At 43.5% G+C, this 26,903-nt stretch overlaps 2 protein-coding genes across 2 annotated transcripts in view; one reads left to right on the forward strand and one right to left on the reverse strand.

Annotated features, from left to right (window-relative positions):
• Positions 1–26,903, reverse strand: part of LOC309832950 (large ribosomal subunit protein uL5-like) — a 480,093-nt gene that overhangs the window by 146,619 nt on the left and 306,571 nt on the right. The window lies entirely within an intron of this gene.
• Positions 1–26,903, forward strand: part of STPG1 (sperm tail PG-rich repeat containing 1) — a gene marked incomplete at its 3' end in the record, with an annotated part of 51,099 nt that overhangs the window by 7,916 nt on the left and 16,280 nt on the right. Inside the window, exons 3-6 of the mRNA XM_082653158.1 lie at positions 2,200–2,340; positions 9,992–10,110; positions 19,358–19,459; positions 23,810–23,980. Of these exons, the coding sequence (XP_082509284.1) occupies positions 2,268–2,340; positions 9,992–10,110; positions 19,358–19,459; positions 23,810–23,980 (465 nt within the window). The 5' untranslated portion in view covers positions 2,200–2,267. The remainder of the gene's footprint in view (positions 1–2,199; positions 2,341–9,991; positions 10,111–19,357; positions 19,460–23,809; positions 23,981–26,903) is intronic.

A 26,903-nucleotide genomic window follows, 5' to 3' on the forward strand; every position in this document is an offset into this window, starting at 1 on the left:
TTTATAAGAAAACCTACAGGGCTTTCCTGGTGGTGCAGTGGTTGAGAGTCCGCCTGCCGATGCAGGGGACGTGGATTCGTGTTCCGGTCCGGGAAGATCCCACATGCCGCGGAGCGGCTGGGGCCGTGGCCGCTGAGCCTGCGTGTCCGGAGCCTGTGCTACGCAACGGGAGAGGCCACAACAGTGAGAGGCCCGCGTACCACAAAAAAAATTTAAAAATAAATAAATAAATAAGAAAACCTACAATTAACATCGTCATACTTAATGTTGAAAATAATTGGAGAAATATACCACATTAATGGATCATAACACTCGACAAAGTTAAGATATTAATTCTCTAAATTGTTTTATAGGTTCAGTGCAATCCCAATTCAAATCCAAAGAGGTTTTTTGGTAGAAATTGATCTGCTAGTTGTATAAATTGTATGGTAATTCGAAAGAGCTTATAAGGGCTAGTACCAATGGTTCCCAGAGGGGAAGTGTGTTGGGGGGGGGGGTGAAATGTGTGAAGGGCATCGACTGTATGGTGATGGATGGTAACTAGACCTGTGGTGGTGATCATTTTGTAGTGTACACAGATGTCAAATTACAATTCTGTACTCCTGAAACTTATATAGTAATAACTTTAAAAAGAACTAGCATAGTCAAAATAATTTTGAAAATGAAGAGCAAAGTTGCAACTACCTTGATTTCAAAACTTATAAAGCCAAGATAGTGCGCTGTTGGTATAAGGGTATACATATAGTTCAAAAGAACAGAATTCTTGGACTTTTGATGACTATGCCAAAATAATTCAATAGAGAAAAGGATATTCTTTTCAACAAATGGTGCTAGAACAACTGAATATTTAAATGCAATAAAACAAACCTGACCTATATCTCATGCCAAATATAAAATTTAATTCAGAATGAATCTTAGACCTAAGCATAATAGCTAAAAGTATAAAACTTCTAGAAGAAAACATAGGAGAAAATATTTGTGACCTTGAGTTAGGCAAAGATTTCTTAGACAAGACAAAAAAGAATCACAGGGCTTCCCTGGTGGCGCAGTGGTTGAGAGTCCGCCTGCCGAGTCAGGGGACACAGGTTCGTGCCCCGATCCGGGAAGATCCCACATGCCGCGGAGCGGCTGGGCCCGTGAGCCATGGTCACTGAGCCTGCGCGTCCGGAGCCTGTGCTCCGCAATGGGAGAGGCCACAACAGTGAGAGGCCCGCGTAGCACACACACACAAAAAAAAAAGAATCACAAACCATAAAAAAAAATCGATAAATTCGACCTGATCAAGATGAAAACTTGTGCTTTTGAAAAGACACTGTTAAGAAAATGAAAAGGCAAGCCTCAGACTGGGAGCAGATATTTCTAAAACACATATATGATAAAGGGCTTGTATCCAGAATATATTAAGAACTTCTATAACTCAATAGTGAGATAACCCAATTGTTTAAAAAATAGTCAAGATTTGAACAGACACTTCACCAAAGGAGGTAAACCAATGGCAGATAAGCACATGAAAATATACAAATTAAAATGACAATGAGATACCACTATACAATCACTGGAATGCCTAAAATTAGTAAGACTTACCAAATGTGTTGGTGAGAATGTGTAGCAACTGGAACAAATTATTGATACATATGCTACCACATGGGAGAACCTCAGAAGCATTGTGTTAAGTGAAAAAACATAGACGCAAAACAGTATACATACTGTATGATTACACATATATGACATTCTAGAAAAGGCAACTATTGTGACAGAAAGAAAAGCAGTGGTTTCCAGATGCCAGGGTTAGGAGGGTATTGACTGCAAAGAGACATAGGGAGCTTTGGGGAGGCGGAGGATGGACATATTTATATCTTAATTGTTGTGGTATTTTACACAATTGTAAACACTTGCCAAAACTTAAAACTGTACACTTTGAACCGATGAATTATATTGTATGTAAATTATCTCAGTAGAAATAAATTTATAAAATTCAAGCCTACAGGAGCTCTGTAAGCAACATCAACAGAGACCACTTACAGAGTTCCTACTACAAGCAGTGCAATGTGTTTGGGATTTGGGGTCGTGGAACTTGGTAAATCTCAGCCTCTACCCACAAGATTTCTCAGTTTATCCTGCAGATACAACAGAACCCAATCAACATACTTACCAAGATTGTGAAGTGATCCCTACAAATGCTGTATTTTGCTGTTTCAGGTGCTTAGAAGAACACGCAGTCAAGTTTTTCATCAAACACATGGAATATATCACAGAACTTTGCTAAGATGGACAACTCCATGCAAAAAGACCAACACTCTGGCAAAAAATATTCCAGAAAGACTGACAAAGTACAGAAAGGTCTAGTGAATTTTATAACAGAGGTCTTTGGGGACGAGAGCTCCTGACATATGTTCATTTTAGTACATAAGAGCAAATTTTAGGGGGATATAGTAAATCCTGGGTTATACCCACAAGGCCACTCTTAAGTATATCAAACAGATTGCTTTGGTCATTCTCCCACTGCCTCTAGGGTGATGATTGGGAAGAAACTATGAGAAGAAAGGATGGTGGGGGGCGAGGGGAGAAGGAGGAAGAGATCTTACTTTATTTCCTAAAACTTAACCCAAGCCCCCATTCTGCCAGGTTGTTGGAAAGTTAAACTCCAGCCATTACTGGCACAAATGCTATTCCTCCTTATTTCAAGTTTTGGACCTTTCTCAGTAGAAAAAGGTGATGTGATGATGGGAGTCTGGGTGAGGGAGGGGAGAGGTACTCAGATCATGGGTCATCCATCCAGACAGGTGAGAGCTCCACTGTCTCAGCCCATGTATTCCTTTGGTTTTGTTAGTATGCACTAATCCGGGACTACCTCTGGGCTTGGGGAATCATTGCTGAGGCCGGAAACTTCGTTCCAAGATCCTCACTCACTCCACTGCTTTTTCTTTTAGGGGTATTACCACCTCCCTGGTGGGCCTCTAGAGTCCCTGCTGCTCTCAAACCCACGGCTGGACCTCTCTTTCTTCCTCCCATCTTTTGATTTAGTACTCTCTCTTTTTCTTTAATACTTTTAAATTGAAGCTTAATATATATTCAGAAAATGAATCATAATTGTACAGCTCAATGAATATTCACAAAGAAACCACCACCTATGGAATCACTTCTCAGACCCCGTGGTAAACACCAGCATCCCAGAAGCCCTTGTCTTGTCCCTTCCTGGGCATTATCCCCCTTCTCTGCAAATGTAAACACTATGGCTATCCTGACTTCTAATATCATTAATTACTTTAGTCTGTTTTGAACTTTATATAAATTGGAATCATACAATATGAACTCTTTTCTCTCAGGCTTTTTTCTCTCATGTTTGAGAGATTTAACTTCATGTTTCATGTATCAGTGATTAGTTCATTTTCATTGCCGTAAAATGGCATAGCATTCTTTGTTCTAATGTACCACAATTAGTTTATCCATTATACTATTGAAGGACGTCTGGATTATTTCCTGTCTTGAGGTACTATGACTAAAAGCTTTTATGACTATTCTTGTTCATGTCTTTTGGGACATGTATGTATACATTCCCTGGGTCTATACCTAGGAGAATTGCTGGGTCATAGAGTGTGTTTATGATCAGCTCAGTTGATACCACTAGTTCTCCAAAGTGAGCGTGCCAATTTTACTTCCTTACAAGCAATGTATGATCATTCCAGTTGCTCTACATCCTCACCAACACTTTTAGCTCATCAGGGTTTTAATTTGCATCGTCCTTTGATCAAAAAGATTGAGCACTTTTTCATGTGTTGGCTGACTTTTAGGATATTCTCTTTGGAGAAGTGACTGTTCCCGTTTTTTACCCATTTTTTCTATTGGGTTTTTCTTTTCTTAGGAGTTCTTGAAAACATTCTAGAAATGTATCCGTTCGTTGGCTATAGGTAAAGTAAATATCTTCCCTCCGTCTGTGACTTTCCTTTACATTCTCTTAATGGTGTGCTAATGAAGAGAAGCTCTTGATTTTACTATAGGCCATTTTATCAATATTTTCCCTTATAGTTAGTGTATAATGTCTGTCCTATTTAAGAAATCTTTGCCTATCCCAAAATAATTTCTTCTAATAACTGTATTATTTTACCTTTCACATCTAGACCTACGATTCACTTGGAATTGTTTGTGAGCATGGTATGAAGATGTCCAAATCTATTGTTTTCAGTATGTATATCCAATTGCCCAGCACCATTTATTGAAAGAGCGTTCTTTTTCTGCTACTCCGCAGTGCTATCATTGTTGTAAATCATGTCTATGTATATGCAGGTCTGCTTCCGGATTCTTTATGCTGTTCAAATACCACCTTTAATTACTGTAACTCTATAACAAGTTTTTTTCTTATCTAGTATAAGTCCTTCAGCTATGTACTATGTTTATCTTGGCTACTCTTGGCCACACTGAATTTCCATATAAATTTTAGAATCATCACATTAATGTCCTAAAAAAATCTTTACTGTCATTTTGATTTAGATTGCATTGATTCTAGACATCAAGTTGGGGATAATTTACATCTTTACAATATTGAGTTCTCCAATCCATGTGTACCCTTTCTTTTATTTAAGTCTTCTTAAATTTTTCTCAATAATGTTTTATAGTTTTCTATGTAGAGGCCTTGCATATCTTCTATATCTCTATTCTAGGCATTTGATTTTTATGCTGTTGTAAATGGTACTATTTTAATTTCATTTTCTAATTGTTTGCTGCTGGCATAGAAATAAAATTAATTGATTTTTGTATATTGACATTGCTAAATTCAGTTATTACCTCTCATAGGTTATCTATAGATTCTTTTGAAATTTCTCCATATACAATCTTGTCTATGAATAATGACAGCTTTATTTCCTTCCTTTCTGATCTATGTATTTTTATTTATTTTTCTTGGCCTTTGTACAGGTTAGAGTTCTTCAGTACAATGTTGAACAGAAGTATGAAAGCAGTCAACCTGGTTTTGTTCTCTATCTCAAGAGAAAGCTTTCAGTATCATGTTTGGTTGTAGGCTTTTGTCGTAGATACCTTTTATCAGATTAAGGAAGTTTGCTTCTATTTCTAGTTTGCCAGGGTTTTCTTTTAATCATAAAAGAACACTGAATTTTACAAAGTGCTTTCTCCATCTACTAAACAGACATTTTACCAAAAAAAAAAAAAAAAAAGATAAACAGGTAGCAAATAGCATATAAAGAGATGCTCGACATCATTAGTCACTAGAGATATGCAAATTAAAGTCACAATGAGATACCACTACACATCTAATGGGATGGCTGGAATTAAAAAGACTGCCCATGGGACTTCCCTGGTTGCGCAGTGGTTAAGAATCCGCCTGCCAATGCAGGGAACACGGGTTCGAGCCCTGGTCCGGGAAGATCCCACATGCCGTGGAGCAACTAAGCCCGTGTGCCACAACTACTGAGCCTGTGCTCTAGAGCCCGCGAGCCACAACTATTGAGCCTATGAGCCACTACTACTGAAGCCCGTGCACCGAGAGCCCGTGCTCCGCAAAAAGAGAAGCCACTGCAATGAGAAGCCCATGCGCCGCCACAAAGAGTAGCCCCTGCTCGCCGCAACTAGAGAAAGCCCGCGTGCAGCAACAAAGACCCAACACAGCCAAAAATAAATAAATTATTTTTTAAAAAAAAGACTGCCCATTGTTGTTGAGGATGTGAAGTAACAGTAACTCTCACACACTAATAGTGGAGATATACAAAGATACAACAACTTCGGAGAAGGGTTTGGCAGCTTCTCAAAAAAGTTAAAGTATGATCCAGCCATTCCTCTCCTAGGTATCTACCCAAGAGAAATGAAAACTTATGTCCATTTTAAGACTTGGGATTGAATGTTGTTAATAGCTTTACTTGTAATACTTCCAATCTAGAAACAATTCAAATTTTCATCAACAATGGATAAAAAATTGTCACATTTCTATACAATGGAATGCTACTCAGCAATAAAAAACAATGAAGTATTGATACCTGAACAACATGGATGAATCTCAAAATCACTGTGCTCAGTGAAAGAAACCAGACAAAAAAGAGTACATATTGTATGATTCCGTTCTGCCTCTATTGACATGATCATATAGTTTTTCTTTTTTAGTGTGTCAATATGGTGAATTACATTGATTGTCAAATGTTAACCTATCTTTGGATCACTGGGATAAACCTCATTTCATCATGATGTGTTATCTTTTTTATATATTGTTGAGTTTAATTTGCTAACATTTTTATAAGAATTTCTGCACGTATATTTATGAGGGTTAATGATCTATAGTGATTCCGTCTCACCTTCTGTAATGACTCTGTCTGGCTTTGGTAACACGGTAGTAACTGGCCTCATAGAATGATTTGGGAAATGTCTTTTTCTCTTCAGTTTTCTAGGATAGATTGTATAGAATTGATAGGTGGAGTGTTCTATAAATGTCAGTTAGGTCAAGTTAGGTAATAGTATTGTTCAAGTCGTGTATGTCTATTGATCTTCTATCTACTTGCTTAAATTACTGAGGGAGGGATTTTGAAATCTCTGACAATTTTTGTGGAATCTTCTATTTCTTCGTGCAGTTCTATCGTTTTTATTTCCTGTATTTTGAATTTCTTGTTATTGAGTATATCAGTGCTTAGAATTGTTATATTCTCTTGAGGAAGTGGCCGCTTTATCATTATGAAATTACCTTCTTTATTGCAGGTAGTATTTTTTGCTCTGCAATCTGCTTTGTCTGATATTAATACCTAGCTTTCTTTTGATAGCATAGTGTATCTTTTCCCCATACTTTTACTTTTAACCTATCCCTGGGTTTATATTGAGTGTATTTCTTGTAGACATCATGTAGTTAGGTCTTTCTTTTTTATCCAATCCAACCACCTCTGTCTTGTAATTGGGATGTTTAGTGTGTTTAATAGTCACATTAAATTAAATAATGTGTTTCATAATCACATTAAATTTAATGTGATTATTGGTGTGTGAGTTTAAGCCTACCATCTATCTATTTGCTTTCTATTTGTCCCATCTGTTCTTTATTTACATTTTCTGGATTCTTTTGTATTGAATATTTTTGTGTTTCTATTTTGTCTACTTGGTTGGCGTTTTAGGAATAACTCTTTGCAATGTTTTCTTCATGGTTCCTTTAGAGCAAGGGTTGGCAAACTTTGGCCCTTGGGCCTAATCTGACCTGTTGCCTGTTTCTATAAATAAAATTTTATTGGACCATAGTTACCTCTATTTGTTTATGTGTTGTCTGTGGCTCCTTCACTCTATAATGGCAGAGTTGCATGGTTGCAACAGAGACAATACAGCCTGCACAACCTTAAATATTTACTATCTGGCCCTTTATAGAAAAAGTTTGCTGATCTGTACTACGGAGTTTATAACATACATCTTTAATTTTATCACATTCTACCATCAAGTGATGTTATTACACTTCACATATAGCAGAAGAACCTTACAACCGTATCTTTTTAGTTTTTCTTTCCTTGCCTTTGCACTGTTGCTGTCAAACATCTTACTTCTACATACGTTATAAATGCCACAATAGAGTTATTATTTTTGCTTTAAATAGTCAATTATTTAAAAAATGATTTAAATTTTACGTTTATATGTAAATGCATCAATTTATACTCAGGGTTCTACATTTTACATTTACCTACATATTTACTAGTTCCAGAGCTCTTCATTCCTTTAGGTAGATCCAGATTTCCAACCGGTATCATTTTTCTCTTGCCTGAAGGACTCCCTCCATTTCTTGTAGTTCCAGGTTACTGGTGATTAATTCTTTTAGTTTTTGTATATCTTCAAAAGTCTTTATCTTGCTTTCATCTTTGAGAGATATTTTTACAGGGTACAGGATTCTAGGGCGATAGTTTTTCCCTTCTGGTACCTTAACAGACGTTGTTTCTGATGGTCATCTGCTGTTATTCTTACATTTGTTGCTTTGTGTGTAATGTGTCTTTTTTTCTCTGCCTGATTTTATGACTTCCTATCACTTTAAAAAGGCAATTTGATGGGGACTTCCCTGGCGGTCCAGTGGTTAGGACTCTGTGCTTCCACTGCAGGGGGCACGGGTTTGATCTCTGGTCAGGGAACTGGGATCCCCACATGCTACAGTGGTGAGGCCAAAAACTTTTTTTTTTTTTTCTCTCTCTGTGGTACGCGGGCCTCTCACTGGCTCACGGGCCCAGCCGCTCCGCGGCATTTGGGACCTTCCCGCACCAGGGCACGAACCCACGTCCCCTGCATCGGCAGGTGGACTCCCAACCACTGCGCCACCAGGGAAGCCCAGGCCAAAAACTTTTAAAAAACAAATTAAAAGTAAAAAACAAAAAGCAATTTGATTATTATGTGCCTTGGTGGAGTTAAATTCCTGTTTCATGTGCTGAGTTTCACTGCCTTTCTTTGATCTGCAGGTTTATGTTTTTTTAAATCAAATCTGGAAAATTTCAGCCACTTTTTTCTTGAAAGATTTTTTTCTATTTCCTCTCTCCCACCTCTCTTCTTTGGAACGTATATTAGGTTCCTTGAAGTTTTCACAAAGCTCACTGATACTCTGTATTTTTTAGTCCTTTTTCTCTCTGTGTTTTGTTTTGGTTTGTATTTCAATGTCTTCAAGTTCACTAGTCTTTTTTCTGTAGTGTCTAGTGTATTTTTAATCTCAGACTTTTTAGTTTTCATCTGTAGAAGTTTGATTTGGATCTTCTTTATATCTTCCATTCACCTACTTAATAAGTTCAATCTTTTTTCCAGCTTCTTGAACATATCAAATGCAATTATTATTGTAATGTAATGCTCTTGTATTCTATCATCTCTCTCATTTCTGAGTTGGATTTGATCGATTGTTTATTTTCTCCTCGTTGTGAATTGTATTTTTTCCCTTCTTTGTATGCCCATTAATTTTTTATCAAATGCCAGTTATTTTTACCTGTTGGGTGCTGTACATTTTAGTAGTCCTATGAATTCTTGTGCTTTGTTCTGGGCTGCAGTTAAGTTACTTGGGAAGTTTGATCTTTTCAAGTCTTGCTTTTAAGCTTTGTTAGCTGGAACCAGAGAAGCATTTAGCCTAGGGGTAATTTTACCCTATTTCTGAGGCAAAACCCTTCTGCATATTCTCCTTGTGTCCCATGAATTATGAGGTTTTCCACTCTGACTTGTGGGAACAGGAGCTATTCCTGTTCCCAGTGTTCAGGTATTGTTTACCCTAACTTTTTCAGGTGAATCTTTCCCCAGCCTTGGGGAGTTTTCTCACATGCCTGGGCTGATTGATACTCAGAAAGCTACTTAAGGGGAACCTAGTGCACGTCTCCGGAACTCTTTCTCTGTATAGCTCTCTTTGCTCTGGTTCTCTGCACCATTCACTGGAAGGAATGTAAAAGGGGGAGTTTGTATATCATTTATACATCACAACCCAGACATATAAAATTTTAACTTGATTTTCTATAAATGATCCTTCTGCTTTTTCACCCCAGGTCTTCTCAGAAACCTAAACTTACACTTGTGTTGCACTGTGTCCTGAAGAATGAGAGCGAGCCCCACTCTGCTCTGGGATTTCCTGACCTCTCTGTATCTTCACGGTGCTTCGCTGATCTGTGATTCTGGGCTGAGGATGAGTGAGGTCTCTTGCTCTGTTCCCCTGCCTGGCTCTCTTCCAAGGCTGCTCCAAATGGTTTTGTGTCCCCTTCCTCCTTGGCAAGAACGCCTTTCCTGTCGGATCCTTCCTCTTCCCTTGATAATATGCTTCAGCTGTGTGACCAAGTCTCACTAGTTTAAGAGCTGGAGGTGCTTGGAAAGGTGGGGTGAATGGCCGGGCGGGAACCAATAAATTACCAAGAGGGTCTTTAAAAAAAAACAACCCAGTTTCGTGTTTATCTCTTGTCAAAAGGCAAGTTTCTCTTTTTATTCCATTTAAAATAAAATGTTAACAGATAGCTCTGTGTTTTGTGCATTCGTCAGTTCTCTGTTTTGTGCTATTTTTTATTCTATTTTTGTTGTTTAGGTTTTACTGCTGTGTATACAACACAGTCCTCCATTCCTGTTAAATATCAGCCTTCCAGAATTCCAGAATCAGAAAAAAAAGGATTTAATAGTCAAGCCAAGAGGTTTTACCATAAAAAGGTAATGGCGCGCCTCTTGGCGTTTTCGTTAAAATCAAATGTAGTAGTTGTTTGTATCAATTTAGCCTGTGGTATGTTTTGTATCGAAAAGTAACACATTAAATGAGTTTTCAAAACCGAGGGGAAAAAAAAAAGGTAATGGCATTGTCTTAGAGATGCTTTACTTTTAGTCTGGATTTTAGCCTCAGGGGACAGACACGCGAGTCTGGCTGGTGCGTCTGTCTCTGTGACCAGTAGAGGGCAGTGTCATCCAAGGAGCTGCAGCACCCTCTCCAGCTGTGCGCTCTGACTGGGTTGTAGGAATGAGCTGGAAAGATATTACATCCAGTGGAAAACATGTCTGGACTTATGGGGCCACACTGAAACCAAACATTTTTTCACAAGAAATGTATTTTAAAAATTACTATAAAAATCAAAAATGCAAAAATCCCAGACGTATGAAGTAAAAGATAAAAATCCTTCCCCCCGCCCCCAGCCTCACTCAAAACATGACAGGAAGAACAAAACTTTCTTCAAATAACATAAAAGGAAAAATCAACGAGTCTAATAAACGTAAAATTACCTTTGTGATGACACCCCCCTCTTTTTTAAGCTTCCTTTGACAATGTGTTAGAACTGTTCCTGCATTTCCCCCTTCCTTACCCTCTTCCCCAAATACCTGTGTCTCTTTTTCTCTTTGATCTGGAACGTTCTGCTTGGGTCCTGGTGGGTCCTCACCTAACTTCTGTAATTTCACCGGCTGAAAGCCCAGGTCTGATGTTCTCCCCTCTCACCAGCAGGGGGAGGAAGCAACTCGCAGACGCAAGAGTCTTTTAACATCTTCGTTCCTTTATTCGTTTAACTAGGACCTTTAGAATAACATTCTTTTGGGGAGTCATCATGTCAGTTACCTTTTGCTGCATTCTAAAAATGTTTTTCATCCTACCCCCTCGCCAAGATGGCGAGAGGGGATGGGGAGATCTGGGTCCTGGACGCAGGTGAGTCCTCGGCAAGCCCTGTGCCCCTTGGCCTGTTTCCTCCTTTGTAAATAAGAGCGCTGAGCTAGAGAATGTTTAAGTTCCCTCCACTTCTGATATTTTAGGATTCCGAGAAAGCAAATAGTAAAGAATATAGTGTGTGTGTACACACATACATATATTTTTAATTACTTGCAGGTTTTCTCCAACGGTGAGAAATAAGCTATCCGCTCAGGTGTCTCCTCTCTATGTTTTAACTGTCCGTCTGTCTCTCTGTCTCTTTTTTGTCTGGTTTTCCATTTGTCAATTTACCGACAATATACTGTCCATCTCTCAGATATCTGCAGCCAACCTCCAATAAAAATAATGACAGCCACCATTTACCGATCCCTACTATGTGTGAAACCAGTTTTAGACCATATTTCTAATCCTCTGAACAATGCTAAGAGGAAGGGTTTATACCTTAATTTAACAGAAGAGGAAACCCGGGCTTAGGGAAGTTAAATGACTGACCCACCCGAGGTCTCACAATGCAGGGTTTGACACATAAGAGGCCCCACATGAATATCTGCTGAATCAATGTTGAAAGAATTAGACCTCAAACCCAGGCCCGGCTCACTCCTAAGCCTCATGCTCTGTCCACACCTGGCACCACACCTCCCTCTGTGGCCCCCAAAGCCATCAAGTCCATCTATGAAAGTCAGCGAGTGCGTTTCTGAAAATGCCTCCGCCAAACAGACCAAACTCAAGATAGGGGAAGATGTCGTGTGTGTAGACCCCATTCTACATGATCATGTTCTGAAGACTCAAATCCAGAAACTGAATGGTCTGGCTTTTAAAGTTTGCATTTTAAACGACTATTACTTTTCAGAAATTTTTCTGCTGAAGGAACCAAGGTGGCAGCCAGCCAAAGCTATAGGCAGCATCCGATACAGAGAGAAATAGCTCAGAAATTTGATTAGTACTTTTCAAACGTGGTTGCGTTGGTTTGACGATGTGAAAACGTTCATCTAAGCACTTGAAAGCATTTTGTAAATAAGTATGGAATTTTTTAGAAAGGGCATGGGATCCATAAACCCTGGCCCCTGGGTTATTATTTTTGCTTTAAATAGTCAATTATTTAAAAAATGATTTAAATTTTATGTTTATATCTAAATGCATCAATTTAGATGCATTTTTAGATATAAAATTTCATGTTTATATCTAAATGCATCAATTTATACTCAGGGTTCTACATTTTACATTTACCTACGTATTTACTAGTTCCAGAGCTCTTCATTCCTTTATGTAGATCCAGATTTCCAACAGGTATCATTTTTCTCTTGCCTGAAGGACTCCCTCCATTTCTTCTTCTGCTCTGTTACTAGCTGACCGGGTTTAGACTAATCACTTGACTTTTCTGGGCTTCAGTTTCCTCAACTGAAATGTACAATTTGGATTATTATACTTTTTTAGATTCTTCAAGCTATAAAAACAGGAAGAAAATGTCTTTTTGCCTCCTCATTATTCTCATTCTTCCTGAGAGAAATGGGCATTGAGAAGTTAAGAATTCTGTTTAACATCACCCAATAATTTAGTGAGGCAATACAAATTAAAAGCAGATTTTAAAACTCTGGTGTCTCACCACCCTTCTTATGACATTAATCGTACACACCCTGTGCCTCATCTCATGACTTGGTTGTGTCCTCACATTCGTTCTGTGACCCATCTAGCACACCTTTAACACAGAGAATCAGTGCCCTCTGAAATGTGCACTTACCTTATCAGGCTGACTTTGGAGAGAAACTTCAGGGCCTCGTTGCCCGGCTCCCATTCCCCATGAGACTCTGACTGCTGCGTACGAGGAATCCTTCACTGGGCTCAGCGTCCGGGCTGGCAATTTTGGCTGCTAGAAATGAAGTCTACTTCCCTGAACATGTTACAGTTATGTACAGATGTGCTGCTGACACTGGGTGCATGAAGAGACATGCCTAATCTGGGACAGAGCATAGCCCAGCCACCCGAGGGACACTTTCCTCCCCCACCTCCCGATTCTGTCCCCATGCCACCCTGGATTGTGGTCACTATTTCCCAAGCTGTGTAACACTAAGGACACTCCCTTAAAGTCTTTGCATCTCTGTTTCCTCATCTTAAAAATAAGGATGTTATAATAGGTAGGCCCTTGCCAGGGATGACTATTCCATGATCCTAAACCTGATTAATCCCTTCCAGGCACACATGAAAGGATACTGGTAGGATACAGACACCCTTTCCTCTAGATGCACAATTTTAAAATACATGTTAATTTCAGACATAGCCTGACAGCAAATCCACCCTCCCCAGCGGTAAGCAGGACAGTGTTTAATTTGTGGTGAAATTGTACAAAGTTAATACGGTTCACTTATTGCCTTGATAAGGCACCAGACCAGGGATATTTTTAAATGAATTTTTTAATGTCAGAGCTTTTTCAATGAAAGGAAGTTCAGTCTGCAGAGACCGCCACCTTCAGGGGGATAATTTCCCCACATGTGCACTCAGCTGCGTGTTTGAACCACAGTGGGGTCTGCCCGACCTTCCTGCTCTAGAAGCCTGACCACTTCCATATCAGTCACCAGCACCCCTTCCTCAGGGGTCTGCAGGACACGCTGGTGGAAATCGCAAACACTTGGCGGCACAGACAGTGTGCCAGGCTCCCCTTGAAGATGTTCCCTTTATGAACTCATTTAATCCCCATAATCGATTACCCTGGGAGCTAAGTCCCGTTATTATCCCCACTTTTCAGATAATGACTCTGGGACACAAAGAGGGTTGAGTAAGTGGCACAGCCAGGGTCAGGCAGAGTGAGGACGACCCTGGCAGCAGCTCCAGGCTCCCATACTGTTTCCTCGCGTCTCCCGGGTGGAAGCCAGCACACCTTCCCCTGAATGCCCGAGCACCTTCTGCTTGGCAGGGTGGTAATGGGCATGCGCATCTTGTCTCCACCCAACCGGAACTCCTCGGGCAGCAGTCATTGTCCTTTCCAGACCCCCAAAGCCCCTCAAAAGTGGGTCGAATGAATGATCCCAACTCAAGTCTACGAGCCACGGGAACTTGTCCCACCCATCTTGCATTGCTTTGCTGCGTCTCCTCCATCCCATTCCTAGAACATCTAAGCTGCCAACCGCCTGTATCCTGGTGCCCCCGCCCGGGCCCTGGCCCACAGCAGACTTCAGTGTGTGCTTGTTGAATTGAGTCCTGGCGCACATTCCACTCAGGGGATTTCCAAGGGCTGCTAATGAGCTGACGCCAGAGTTAACAAAGAGGAGGGGACGGCAAAAGAGGACCACGGGTGCTCAGAGACGCTGCTGACGTAAACCGATGCTTTGAAAATGCAGGTTTGGCTTCTCTTGTCTGACTGTGTTTCCAACCCAGCCAGACCGGCGATGGGCAAAGACCTGGTCCCCATTTTCATCTGCCCAGGTGGCCAGTGTCCCTGGGCTTCCCCCACACCTGCTCTTCACCTGGGCCACTAAAAAACAATCTCCTCAAGAGAACTCATCCCACTTTTCCTGGTTGCTCCCTGAGGGCGCCCAGGGATCTTTCATTTCTGAGATCCCCATTCTGAACAAAAAAGTGTCATTTTCTTGCTTGAAGTACGCTCCCTGCCTCTCCCTTCTCCTCTGCTATCAGAGGCGTGGGAACTTTGATGCCAGACATGAGTGTATGGAGCTGGGGCGGGGAGAGGGGAGAAAGCAGAAAGGAGGAAGGGCGTCTTACAAGGGGCACTTCTCAGGCTTGTAGACAGTTTGAACCAGAAGGGATTCAGTGACCCCGAAATCCCTGGGCTCAGCAGAGGGGCCCCATCTGTGACAGCATCCCATGCTGAGGCCCGTCGGTGGCGCAGGTAAGGGGGACTTGCTGCTCGAAGCCACTGCCGATCGGGCCCCCTTTCCCTGAGTTCCTCATGGAGGCCCGGAGTGGGGTTGAAAACTGTGGATCTCCACGCCCGCACTTGCCTCTTTGCAGGTTCACAGATGAGAGGGCTGAGGCCCAGTGAGGGGACGCGCCCTGGGGGCAGACAGTGGCCCATGCTATCACCACTTTGGCCACATCAGCCTGAGAGAAGTGTGGATGGATGCCTTGTCCTGAGACCCTAAGACCAGAGGTGTTTGTAAAAGGAAATTGTTCCCGCAGGAACCCCAAATTCCTGGGCACTTGTGCCAGTGGGTTAACCACAGGACAGGGCTCTGTTTCCACCTCAGGCGTGTCTTCCTCCTGTAATATACCGCTCGCCCTTCCGCAGACTTAGTTTTCATTCATCTTGTGCACTCCTGAGAACCCCAGCTGGCCGCCCCCATAAGAGACCAAAGCAGAGCAGAACATCCCTGAAGAGTCAAAAGGCAGCTCTAGTGTTGTGGGCTTTGGCCAATGATCCAGCAGAGACCACATTTTCCAACCCGGAAATGGGTTGACAAACCTGAAAGTCTTAATTGGACAGAATCTATGAAATCGGGACTAGAAAATCCAGGCTGTGTGCAGATGTGACCGGGTCCAGGTTGTGGACACTAGGCCCTGCCGTACCCTAAGGAGCTGTCTGGGGTGAGGGGGTAAGTGCCCTGCTCCCTCTCTTCCCCTCCTCCTCATGACCTCTCTAAACCTATCCCAAGGTCAAGTGAATGTCAATCTGTGTCCCGCCCTTGGCACGTGCGGCCCATTTGGGACTTTAATCCTTCAAGAGAGCTCTCAAAGTGCATTTCCACCAAATGTTGCCCAGCAACATCAATCATCTCTTGCTCCATCCCACTCTGAGGGCCTTTAATCGCCGAGGGAAGGTCCTGCTCCCTTGAGGCTGTTGTGGCAACTTGAGGACTGGTAATGATGAGGCCGGTGGGACGTGCATTGACTCATTCAGTTCTCACGTGCACAGGGGACAATGGGTGTAGCCCTGGCCCAGAGCTCCCCGTGGAACACACAACAGGCAGTCAGCAGAGCTCAAATGAATAGTTCTCTTCCCTTCTCCCTCCCCACACCCATTTTATTTGGTTGGTTTATTTGGTTTTTGCCTTCTGGGGTGGTCTTGGCCAAGAAGCCGAGGGCTGGCTGAGTTCACACCAGTTTCGACTTGGATTCTCGCTCTCTGGGAGATGCTGAGAAGCCAGAACTCATCGACCTCATATAACATTAGTCACGTGAGCTGTTATCCCAGAGGCCAAAGGCTGGACTTCTATTGCCCTCCCAGGGAGCCATCCACCACCTCTAGCTTTTGCAGGAGAAAGCTTGAACCCCCTACAGCTGGACCTTTCCCTCCAGGCAGCTTTGAAACTTACTTGGTGTGGAGTGCAGGTGGTGGTGTGCTGGTAAACCAGCTCTCTTCTCCACAAGGAAAGTTCTGATTTAGAGAATTGGCCAATCTCTGTGGTGTAAATACCGCCCCCCAACCTGGTCAATTTCAAGCTACCACAAGCAACATTTCTGAAAATATTTAACAGTCGCCCTCTTGAGCCACCACTGGCAAGCCCCAGCATCCTGCTGCCTGGAGGACCCTTCTTGGATATTCATTAAGAGCAAACAGGCAGCATGCTCTCCCTCCAGGCTAAGAGGTGACAGTTCTCTTCCTACTTGTCCTGGACTCAAACCAGTTTGCAATGTGGCAGAATTAAAATGTGATTAAGGTCCAGTAGGGTTGCCAGATTTAGCAGATAAGAATACAGGATTCTTAATTTAGAATTTCAGATAAATAACAAACCACTTTAGTATAAGTATATCCCAAATATTGATTGGGACCTACTTACACTAAAATAGCTTTTTGTTGTTTATCTGAAATTCACATTTAACTGGGCAGGGTGGGATGGAGCAGGCTTGTGTTTCATCTGGCAACCCTAGATCCTCAGACACATATAGGTGCCCAGAAATTTCTTGTGGGCTGATGCTGGTTTGGGGAGCGTGGCAGCAGTCTGGGGGCTGGAGATGTCCAAGACTGTTTATTCTTTCAACCTAGAAGCGTCGCAGTTACACTTCCTGCTTCAGCTTTCCCTCACTGTAGGGACTCTGGAAGCTAAAAGGTGCCCGAAGTCATTTAGTGCAACATCTTCGATTTACACATGAGGAAACTGAGGTCTAGAGAGGTGACTAGATCAAGGTTACTTAGCTGGTGGCAGCACTGATGCTAGGATCCTAATTCAAAACTCAGCGGGACTGTTTTTCCTTTCATCCTGCACATTCTATCCTGCACTCGTCTGAGAGTTAGTTTGGCTTAGTGGTCAGGAGTCGACTGTCCTCACACTGCCTGGGTTCAAATTCTGGCTCTGTTACTTGCTGCGTGACCTTGGTCCTTATCCCTTTGGGCCCTGTCTTCTCATCTTTAAAATGAGGATTAAATGAGCTAGTGTGTATAAAGTACTCAGAACAGTGCCCGGCATGCAGTGACCATCAATACACATACGCCACGGGCTTCCCTGGTGGCGCAGTGGTTAAGAATCCGTCTGCCAATGCAGGGGACACGGGTTCGAGCCCTGGTCCAGGAAGATCCCACATGCCGTGGAGCAACTAAACCTGTGTGCAACAACTACTGAGCCTACGCTCTAGAGTCCGCGAGCTACAGCTACTGAGCCCACGTGCCACAACTACTGAAGCCTGCGTGCCTAGAGCCCGTGCTCCGCAACAAGAGAAGCCACCGCAATCAGAAGCCCGTGCACCGCAACGAAGAGTAGCCCCTACTTGCCACAACTAGCGAAAGGCCGCGTGCAGCAATGAAGACCCAACACAGCCAAAAATAAATAAATTAAATAAATAAATTAAAAAAACAAACAAACAAAAAAAACATATGCCAGTCCTGCAAACAGCCCCCTAGAAAAACCTCTTTCTGTTCCTTCCTGTAGCACCTCAAATTGCACCCACATGCCAGGGCTCTTCTGGTCGGGCTGCATCTCCTGCATCTCCTGCCTCACTCTCCTGGTAGTCAGCTCCCCCTCTGTCCACCAGGGACCATAATCACCTACAAGGCAGGAATCAGCTCCCCTGCCTCCACCTGCAAGGCTCAAAGGCTCACTGCATTTAAAATTCAGCACAGCAGAACCTGTTAATAGCCCTTAGATTAAACCATAATCACACACTGCTTGGGCCACACTGGAGAGTCCTTGAAGGCCCTGATGGTGCCTTGAGCTCTCTCTCTGCTCTGAGGAAGGTAGTAGGGATGGTGGGGACAGGAGGAGCCTGGGTGGCAGGTCTTGGAGGTAGCAAGCTCTGGAGTCAGGCTGCCTGGGTTTAAATCTGCGCTTCACCATTTACTAGCTGCGGCCCCAACGTCTCCGGGCTTCGCTTTCCTTAAACTGGACCTGCTAATAGCCCCACTGCAAAAGGCTTGTATACACCATCATGTAGCGCTGAATTCAGGTGCTGCCGCGGACAGCAGTGGGACCTTGGGCAAGTTCATCTCTACGTGCCTCAGTGTCTCCATCTATAAAATGGGGGCATCCCTTTCTCACCGGGGGATTAAACGAGACAACCTTTGAAAAGCTCTTGGCACCAAGGAGGCACCCGGTAAACTCTCGAGACGGTGGGGCATCCTTATCCTTTCATGTCACTTGCCTGGCCAACTTTTGTCAACGTTTACTTCCCCCTGGTAACTAGCATGGGAAATGAGACCCAAGCCCAATTAACTGCGACGGCAGAAATGAGCTTAGAAATCAAGCTTTTGCTTGTTCCTCTCTAACGTACCCGCATCACTTAGGACTTGAGCCCCGTGAACCCACCTCTTTTTGTCTGAGAGTTAGAAATGGTCTTGTTTGGGATGAAGGTTGTTTTTGTTTCATTTTGCTTTATAAACAGAAACACTCCCTGGTTTCTCTTCTGAAAGGCTGGGGAGGAAGCTGAGTCAGGTGGGGTGTGGTGAACATGAAATCGGTCACCCTTCCCTCGCCGTGGGTTTGGTGAACCCAGTCAACACACACTGACACACACACTGCACACACACTGCACACACACACTGCACAGCCGCTGCCGCGCTCAGGATTGCATTTTCTGCTCATATCTCTAATGGCACAAAGAAACAACAGCATTCTCCTGGAATGCAGTACAGCACTGTGGAAAGAGCAAGCGCCCTGGGGTGGGGGCGGGTCCCAGACCCGGGGTGGAATTCCAGCCCCAGCGCTTGCTAACTGAGATGGTGACTGGGCAGGTCAGGAATTGGTGGAGCCCGGCTGTCATCCACGAGGTGGCATCCCTGCCTGTCCCAGAGGGTTGCAGTAAGGCTTAGTGTTAATGGATGTAAAACTTGCAGAAAAGCACCATGGCATTGAAAGTATCCCAATGACACTATGTTCTCTTCCCTTTCAGGATGATATCCCAGGTCCTGGGTTCTACAGCGTCATTCACCAGTCGCCTGTGTTTGACAGTGTGTCGTTGTCTAGGAAAGGGACGTGTACTTTTCCCTCTATGGTGAGAACCCCTTCTCTGAACATTAACTGCTCGGTACTTTCCTTCATTCATTGCATAATCATACATTGGACAACTGGTCCCTTCTCTCCAAAGGCCCGTGGTTCTAATTAGGAGAGTAACTGCCTCCTCAAATTTCCTGCAGGTAAACTGGAGCCTATGTCTTTAAGGAATTTTTTTCCCCACTGCTAACGTTGCCAGAGTGGGAAGAGAAGCTAGAAGAATATTCAGAACCTGATCATCCAAAACCAATGTTGTCAGTGTGGAATGGACTTACAGATGTTTTCTTGAGATTTTTAGGCAGACCAGGAAAAAAGTTATTATTATACATCTTGCCCTAATAGGACTTTTTACACTGCTTAATCTAATTGGGTTATTCGAGTTACTGAGAAATCTGATGGGACCAAAAAGAAAACAGGCAGCAGGCAGGTAATTTAGTGATATTCCTCTCCTCCCCATTTCTCTCCTTTGTAAGATGTGGGTCTTTATCTTTGTGGAAGGCTACAACCGTCAAGTAGTTAAACGAAGTTCCAATGTCTCTGACCAGACCTGGGCAAGGATAGTCTTTATTTGAACACCTCTCAGTTGCCAAGAAAAATAGATATAACAAGGAGAAAGGGTCAAAGTAGGGTAAGACTAGCTGAGGGAGGAAAGTGAAAAGGAAAGCAAACCCAAACTCCAGCATTAACAAAACACATATGCCATCTGTCCCTTTAAAACTTATAATAATCTCTTGCAAAAATGTATTACGATACCTGACACTGGAATTGATTTTTTTAAAAAAAAAAACCACACACAAAGAGACCATTTAAGACACACTGAATGCAGCCACTTATTGGAATTCAAGCTTGGCAGGGTTGAATACTCAAGGAGAAAACCGACTTTGGAGTTAACTCCTTATTAACAAAGACGTTGAGGTTGCACATGCCCCCAGTGAGTTCACAGAATAACCATGCCTCTACTTCTCCTTCTGTCCCAAGCCCTGTGAGTAAAGAGACTCCAAAGCGATCTGCAGAAGAAGTGCCCCCTCCCAATGGCCTGGCACAGGAGACAGGACTTGAGACCCAATCTTGACTCAGCCGTGGGTTCTCGATGTGACCTCAAGCACGTCACCCTCTGTGTCCCAGTTGCCTCATCGAGTGGAGACTCCCTGGAGGCGATGGGCAAATTGACTTTGCAATGAGTAAAATAGACTTTGAAATTGCAGAGCATTATAAACATGTTGAATGTTATGATTGTCACCACCTGAGTCACAAACAAGACTTCCTGCAGCACCTAGGTTTTCTCTCTGAGACGTTGCCAAATAATGGCACTGCCCATCCCTGCCTGGTGCCAGAGAAGGCACTGAATCAGAGCACACCATCAGTTCCCTGCTAGGCTTTACATGTAGTAACTTTCCAAATGACGTGGCTGGGCCACCTGGAGAAGAAGGGGTCCAAGGGAAGCTCTGTGTGTGACAGGATCCTGTGTATGACAGGATCTAATCAGGTCTTTAAAAAATTCAGACCAAACCCCAAAGAAGGCAGAAGGTGAGTTGTTCAGGCTTCCTCTGCCCGCTGTGATGGATATGGGGGTTTCTATTTCTGTTTGTAAACACATAAGTTCCTATATCCTTGGGAAGGGACCTTAAGTGGTTGGTGGAAGTCTGTCAGGAGATCCCCACATTTCGCCTCGTTCCTTCCCAAACTGGACGAGAATTTCATTCCTCCGCCCCTTCTTTTGCTGCCTTTCACATTCAGTGCCTCTTGTTTCCGGATCCCAATTCCCTGAGGGAATTAAAAGTAGTCCCCATCAGAGAAAGGTCTGCCTTACTGGAGCCAGCATGGCCAGCAGGAGCGTGTCTCTCTGGGTGAGGCTGACCAAGAGACTCTGGGGGTCAACACGCTTTAAAAACTTCCTGATGACTCTTGGAGCAACAGCGCCCAGCCTTTTGAGAGGACCTGTCATCCGCCTAAATTCAAATCGTCTGAAGAGCTTCACGACGGTATTCCAAAGCTTTGCTCCAGAATTATTCACGGGACGGACTAGGAAGTTAAATGGGGCAGGTGGGAGGAGGCGTCCATGGCCTTTCTGTATTTGTGTGGTGGCAGCAGCGGCTCTGGAAGAGCTGGACAGAGGTTCATAAATGCCAGCATGTGGCCAAATTGGAGACCGGAGGCCTGGCAATGAAAAGAAAGCCAAGGGGCGGGGAGGGTTGTTGAGTGACCGTCAACTTCAACTAGACTCAGACTAATTCTACTGCAATGCTTTATGGAACTTTGCCTCGAATAGGAATTTTTTAGTACAGTTTTTCCCAAAGGGTATGTTAGTAGGTATCTTAAGCCAAAAGATTCTATGATGGAGGAAGGTTGGGGAAGGCTGTTTAAACAAAGCTAGACATGGGACTTCCCTGGTGGTCCAGTGGGTAAGACTCCGCACTCCCAATGCAGGGGGCCTGGGTTCAATCCCTGGTCCAGGAACTGGATCCCACATGCATGCCGCAACTAAGGAGTCCACGTGCTGCAACTAAGAGCTTGCACACTGCAACTAAACATGCCACGACAAAGATCCTGCATGCTGCAACTAAGTCCCAGTGCAACTAAAATAAATAAATAAATAAATATTAAAAGAAAAAAAAACCCCAAAGCTAGAGAGGTTTCTTTATTGCAGACCTTCCCAGAGCACTTACTACACCAACGTGTGTTATGAATCTTCAAAATGGGAACACAGTGTGAAACTTCTCAAATTTATTTGACCCTGGAACTCTCTCCCTGCTGCCGCTACCACCAACACAACCTTATCTCACAGACCTGGAAGGCCGAGGAACACACTTTGGGAACTAGCGCTTTAGAAGAACAGCCTCTGCCCACTCTGTTGGGTGACTCAGGATAGACACGCTACAAATGGCAGCACCAAGGAAGGTCTGACCTTGCCACCCTTCTTCTGTGGAAGTGAGAAGGAAAGAGCAGAGGTGTGTCTGCCCCGTCGGGCACAGCAGATTTCGGGTAGTGATTCTTCCAGAGCTAAAACCTCCCACAGGCATTTATCAGCTGTTCGTCTTGTAGATGCAAACGCATTGCTGTGACTCCTCTCGGCTCATTCTTCTTCACAATGGATATCTGATCCATATCCTCTCATGGAGGCGAGAATGTTGGTTCCAACACTTCGCTAGCTGAGGAAGTTCAGGGTCCTCATCTGTGAAGTGGGGATATTCATAATATCCTCGAGCCAGGGTTGTCATGAGGATCCAATGCAACACCCCTGCAAAGTACTGGGTTAACTATTGCCCCAAATGCAAAGGTAAGGTGAGTCCAAGGCTGGGGTGACCTTACTTCTGGGAACATCAATGAATCCTTACAGTTAGGAGGAGGTGGAGCTGGGACTCGAACCCAGGTTAGACTCAGGACAGCTAAGACTCTGGAAAGAACACTCCTGCTTCTGGTGGCACATCCACCCACATTACTGGTGGTCCATGAACCAGATGGTGAGGACCATTGCCGCCACGTACAGAGTGAAGTCAGGCGAGGGGCTGATGCCTTCCCACACCTCCCCCACTTTCTGCGCTTGTTTATTGACCCCTGTCAAGTGGAGGAAACCCAGGGCAATGTTCTCAAGCTTTTACCCATAAAATAATGACATTTTTTTGTTGTTGTCTTATCAGACTTCAATACCTGCCATACTATCCCAGGGTAAGGTGATGTTATCGCCGAGTTTTTATGGCTTTTGTCCCTGTTCATTTGGCAAACATTGATTCTGTTTGTTTTTTTTTTTAACTGAAAATAGTTTATCATGGCTTCCTGGAAGGAGTAGGATTGGTTTCTGTTGAAACAGCAAAAATATCGTAGAGTTTTATGAAATCAGTGATTAGGTGGTGGATAGGAGGTGTGGGTGGGAGGCAAGCCCTATGGAGCCTTGTACCCTTAAGATGTTAGAAGCAAACTTGTTATTTAGGAAATTTGGATTATTTAAACTTAGAAACAAAAAGTGAGGGTTTTACTCAAAGGAAAACCAAGGTTGGAAGAAGCAAGTCTAAAGCGTCCCATCATATAAATCACCCACCAGCTGATGAGTCAAGTATAAGTGTCCTGAAATGAGATTGGGTGGAAATGCTTTTATGGAAGAATTATCTTTGCCAAGTCCCAAACATAAGATGAATAATTAGAGTTAGTTTACAGAAGTTAACACAGGTCTGAACTTGCATTTTCCAAGAGCAAATTCTCAAAGCCCAAGGTCATTTTATCATTGTTACCTGCCAGGGTTTCACCTTTTATAAAATGTGTTTAGACCTGGCGCTGGGCATCATCTTTTTGACATCGGCCCTTCGGAGCCATAAGATACGTGATGATGTGGATTCCCTTGACTTTCTCCTCACAGTGTGACCGACTGGACACCATCGTCTCTAAATACCCTGCAGCTAACGCGTACACTATACCATCACGTTTTGTTTCGAAGAAAGACTTCAGTAATTCCTGTTCCAGCATGTTCCAGTTGCCAAGCTTCGTGAAAGTTCTCAAATTTGAAACTCCCGCACCAAACCATTACAATGTAAGAACACTGCCTGTGCTTCTTAAATATATATTGAATTAATGGTTTGCTAAAATAAAAGAAAGGAAGGGGGAGCTTTGGGGAATAGCATTTACTGCAATTGGTAAGCCAGTTAGCATTTGCTGACTACCCAATGGCTACGTGAGGCTGGGCAAAATTCTCACAGGGAATTTGCAGAAAAATGTGGGCAACACGGAGGTCAGTATAGAGCAGTGGGAAGACCACTGCCCCGGAAAATACTTACTGCAATTAGTCTTATCACATAAGTTTTCTGGGACGGTTTTCTCATCTGTAGCAATGATTATATTACGTACCACTTTATCTGCAGACACTATTATATTCTTTTTTTTTTTTTTTTTGCGGTACACGGGCCTCTCACTGTTGTGGCCTCTCCCGTTGTGGAGCAATAGGCTCCGGACGCGCAGGCTCAGCGGCCATGGCTCACGGGCCCAGCCGCTCCGCGGCATGTGGGATCTTCCCGGACCGGGGCACGAACCCGCGTCCCCTGCATCGGCAGGCGGACTCTCAACCACTACGTCACCAGGGAAGCCCTGACACTATTTTATTCTTGCAGGGAAAATAAACTTCTGTCTTCCCATATCAGAAAATTGGGTTTTTTTAACAGCAGTGGTTCACCATTTCCCCTCACTTTGTAGTGACTGAGGCAGAATGGTGTGGTTAACAGGTAAGAGACAGACTCAGGTTCAAATCTTGACTCTGCCATTTTCTAACTGTGTATGGCTTTGGGCAAGTCTCTTAACCTTTCAGGACTCAGTTTATTGATCTGCAAAGTGGGGTTATACGTCTACTCCATGGTGTTAATATAAACATTAAATGAGATAGTCTAGGCTGAGTGCTTACCTAGCACAATATCTGGTGCACGAGGACTCTACAATACATGAAAACTGGTAGAACTGTCTTTAGGGAAGCCCCGTTACCTCTTGAGTTTCAATTGTAAAAGGGAATTAATTATACTTGCCCTACAGGGTTATCATAAGAAGCATATGAGACTACAAATATGAAAGCGCTCTGAAATACCTAAGACATGAATTGTACATAAGGTAGTAATATTATTATACTATATTTAAGAATATTTTGGTCTTAGAATACTTCATTATAAATTTCCTTTTTCTTTTATAATATTTATAAATAATATTGATTTTTCTGACTACAAAGATCCTGCCTACCTTCTATGATGAATCCAATCAATTATAACATGTTCAAAGCAATACAAGTGCCTGCTAGGCCAGCATGGTCCAAAAGGAATATCAGTATAACAGGAGCCACATACATCATTTAAGTTTTCCTAGTAGCTACATTTAAAGTAAAAAGAAACAGGTGAAATTAGTTTTAATTATAGATTCTATTTAACCCAATATATTCAAGATATGGCAATATCTAATCAATATAAATATTATTAATTAGATGTTTTACATTCTTTCCCTCATATTAAGTCCTTAAAATTCAGTGTATATTTTATACTTGCAGCACATCTGAATGTGGACCAGCCATGTTTGCAGAGCTCAATAGCTTCATGTGGCCAGTGGCTACTGTTTGGGGTTGTATAGCTCTAGATACTCTTCTCTTAGGGTAATCAGAGCCTGAAAATAAGAATGATGATGATATGATGAAGCACTTTTCACGGTCTATGTGCTGTTCTAAGAGTTGTGTACTCACTTATTTCATACTCACAAGAACCCAGGAAGTGGATTCTCTTATTCTCAATTTACAGAAGAGGAAGCTGAGGCTCAGAGAGGGGAAGGGACTTGCCCAAAGTTACCCAGCTTGAAGGGACTGTTCCCACATCGGTGAGCATGGGCAGGTGCCAAGGTATAAAGCTGGGGAGCGATCAGAGTCCGCATGTTCCAGCCCTGCCGGGCTTCCCTTCATAAATCCTGTGGCTGCTCTGTGCCAGACCAGTGATACAGCTTAGATCCCAGTGGGGAACTCAAGATGAGAACTAGGAGACAGACAAACAAAATATTTACTGTGTGGCCAGCTCTGAGGGAGACAAACAGTTGGAGCCTGAGAAAGAGAGTATGTGTGGAGTGTGGAGGTTGGCAATACCATGTACTTTAGACTGGGTGGTCAGAGAAGGTCCTGAGACAAGGATTGAGGGAAGAGCCAGAGTTGGGGGAACAGCATGTGCAAAGGTCCTGGGACAGCAAACACCTTAGCCCATGGCGAACTGTAAGAAGGTAGCTAGAGGGAGTTCCCTGGTGGTCCAGTGGTTAGGACTCGGCGCTTTCACTGCCGTGGGCCCCTGTTCAATCCCTTGTCAGGGAACTAAGATCTTGTAAGACGTGTGACGCAGCCAAAAATAAACCAAAGTATCTAAAGTAGAATGAACTAGGGGGGCTCGGGGGAGAGGGGACGAGGAGAGGCCAGACAGATAGGCAGGGACCAGTTCATGCAAGGCCCTAAAGGGAGGGAGTTTGAATTGTGTTCTCTGTGTGCTGGGAAGCCCTCCTTGAGGAGGATAGGAGGTGTGGAGTGATGTCTTCTGATGTACCTTTTAAAAAAGATCCCTCCAGTTGCTGTGTGGAGAATGGACTGCAGTGTGGGTTAAGGGTGGATTTTGAAAAAACAGTTAGGAAGCTGTCATGATAACAAAAGAGAGGTCGAGGTCTGGTCCAGCAAGTGATAATGAATGTGCTTGGCCATTGCGGCGTCGCCATTCCTGAGAGAGGGCTGGGTTCCTTGGGAGACAGACACAAGTGCAGGCTGTCTCCGTGTGAGCGCCCGCTCTGCGTCCTCCTGGGGGCTGCTGAAGGGCACTGTGGTGTTAGTGCTTTGTGCCTTCACCTCCCCAGCCCACTGCTCCTTCACCCTGGCTTCCTATCTCCGAGGCCCAGCTCAGGTCCTGGCATGCAGTAATCATGCAATAAATGTTTATGACTCCAAAGGAATAACTTCCTTTGTT

Source organism: Grampus griseus, assembly GCF_964374135.1.
Source record: "Grampus griseus genome assembly, chromosome: 1".
In the NCBI taxonomy this organism is placed as follows: domain Eukaryota; kingdom Metazoa; phylum Chordata; class Mammalia; order Artiodactyla; family Delphinidae; genus Grampus; species Grampus griseus.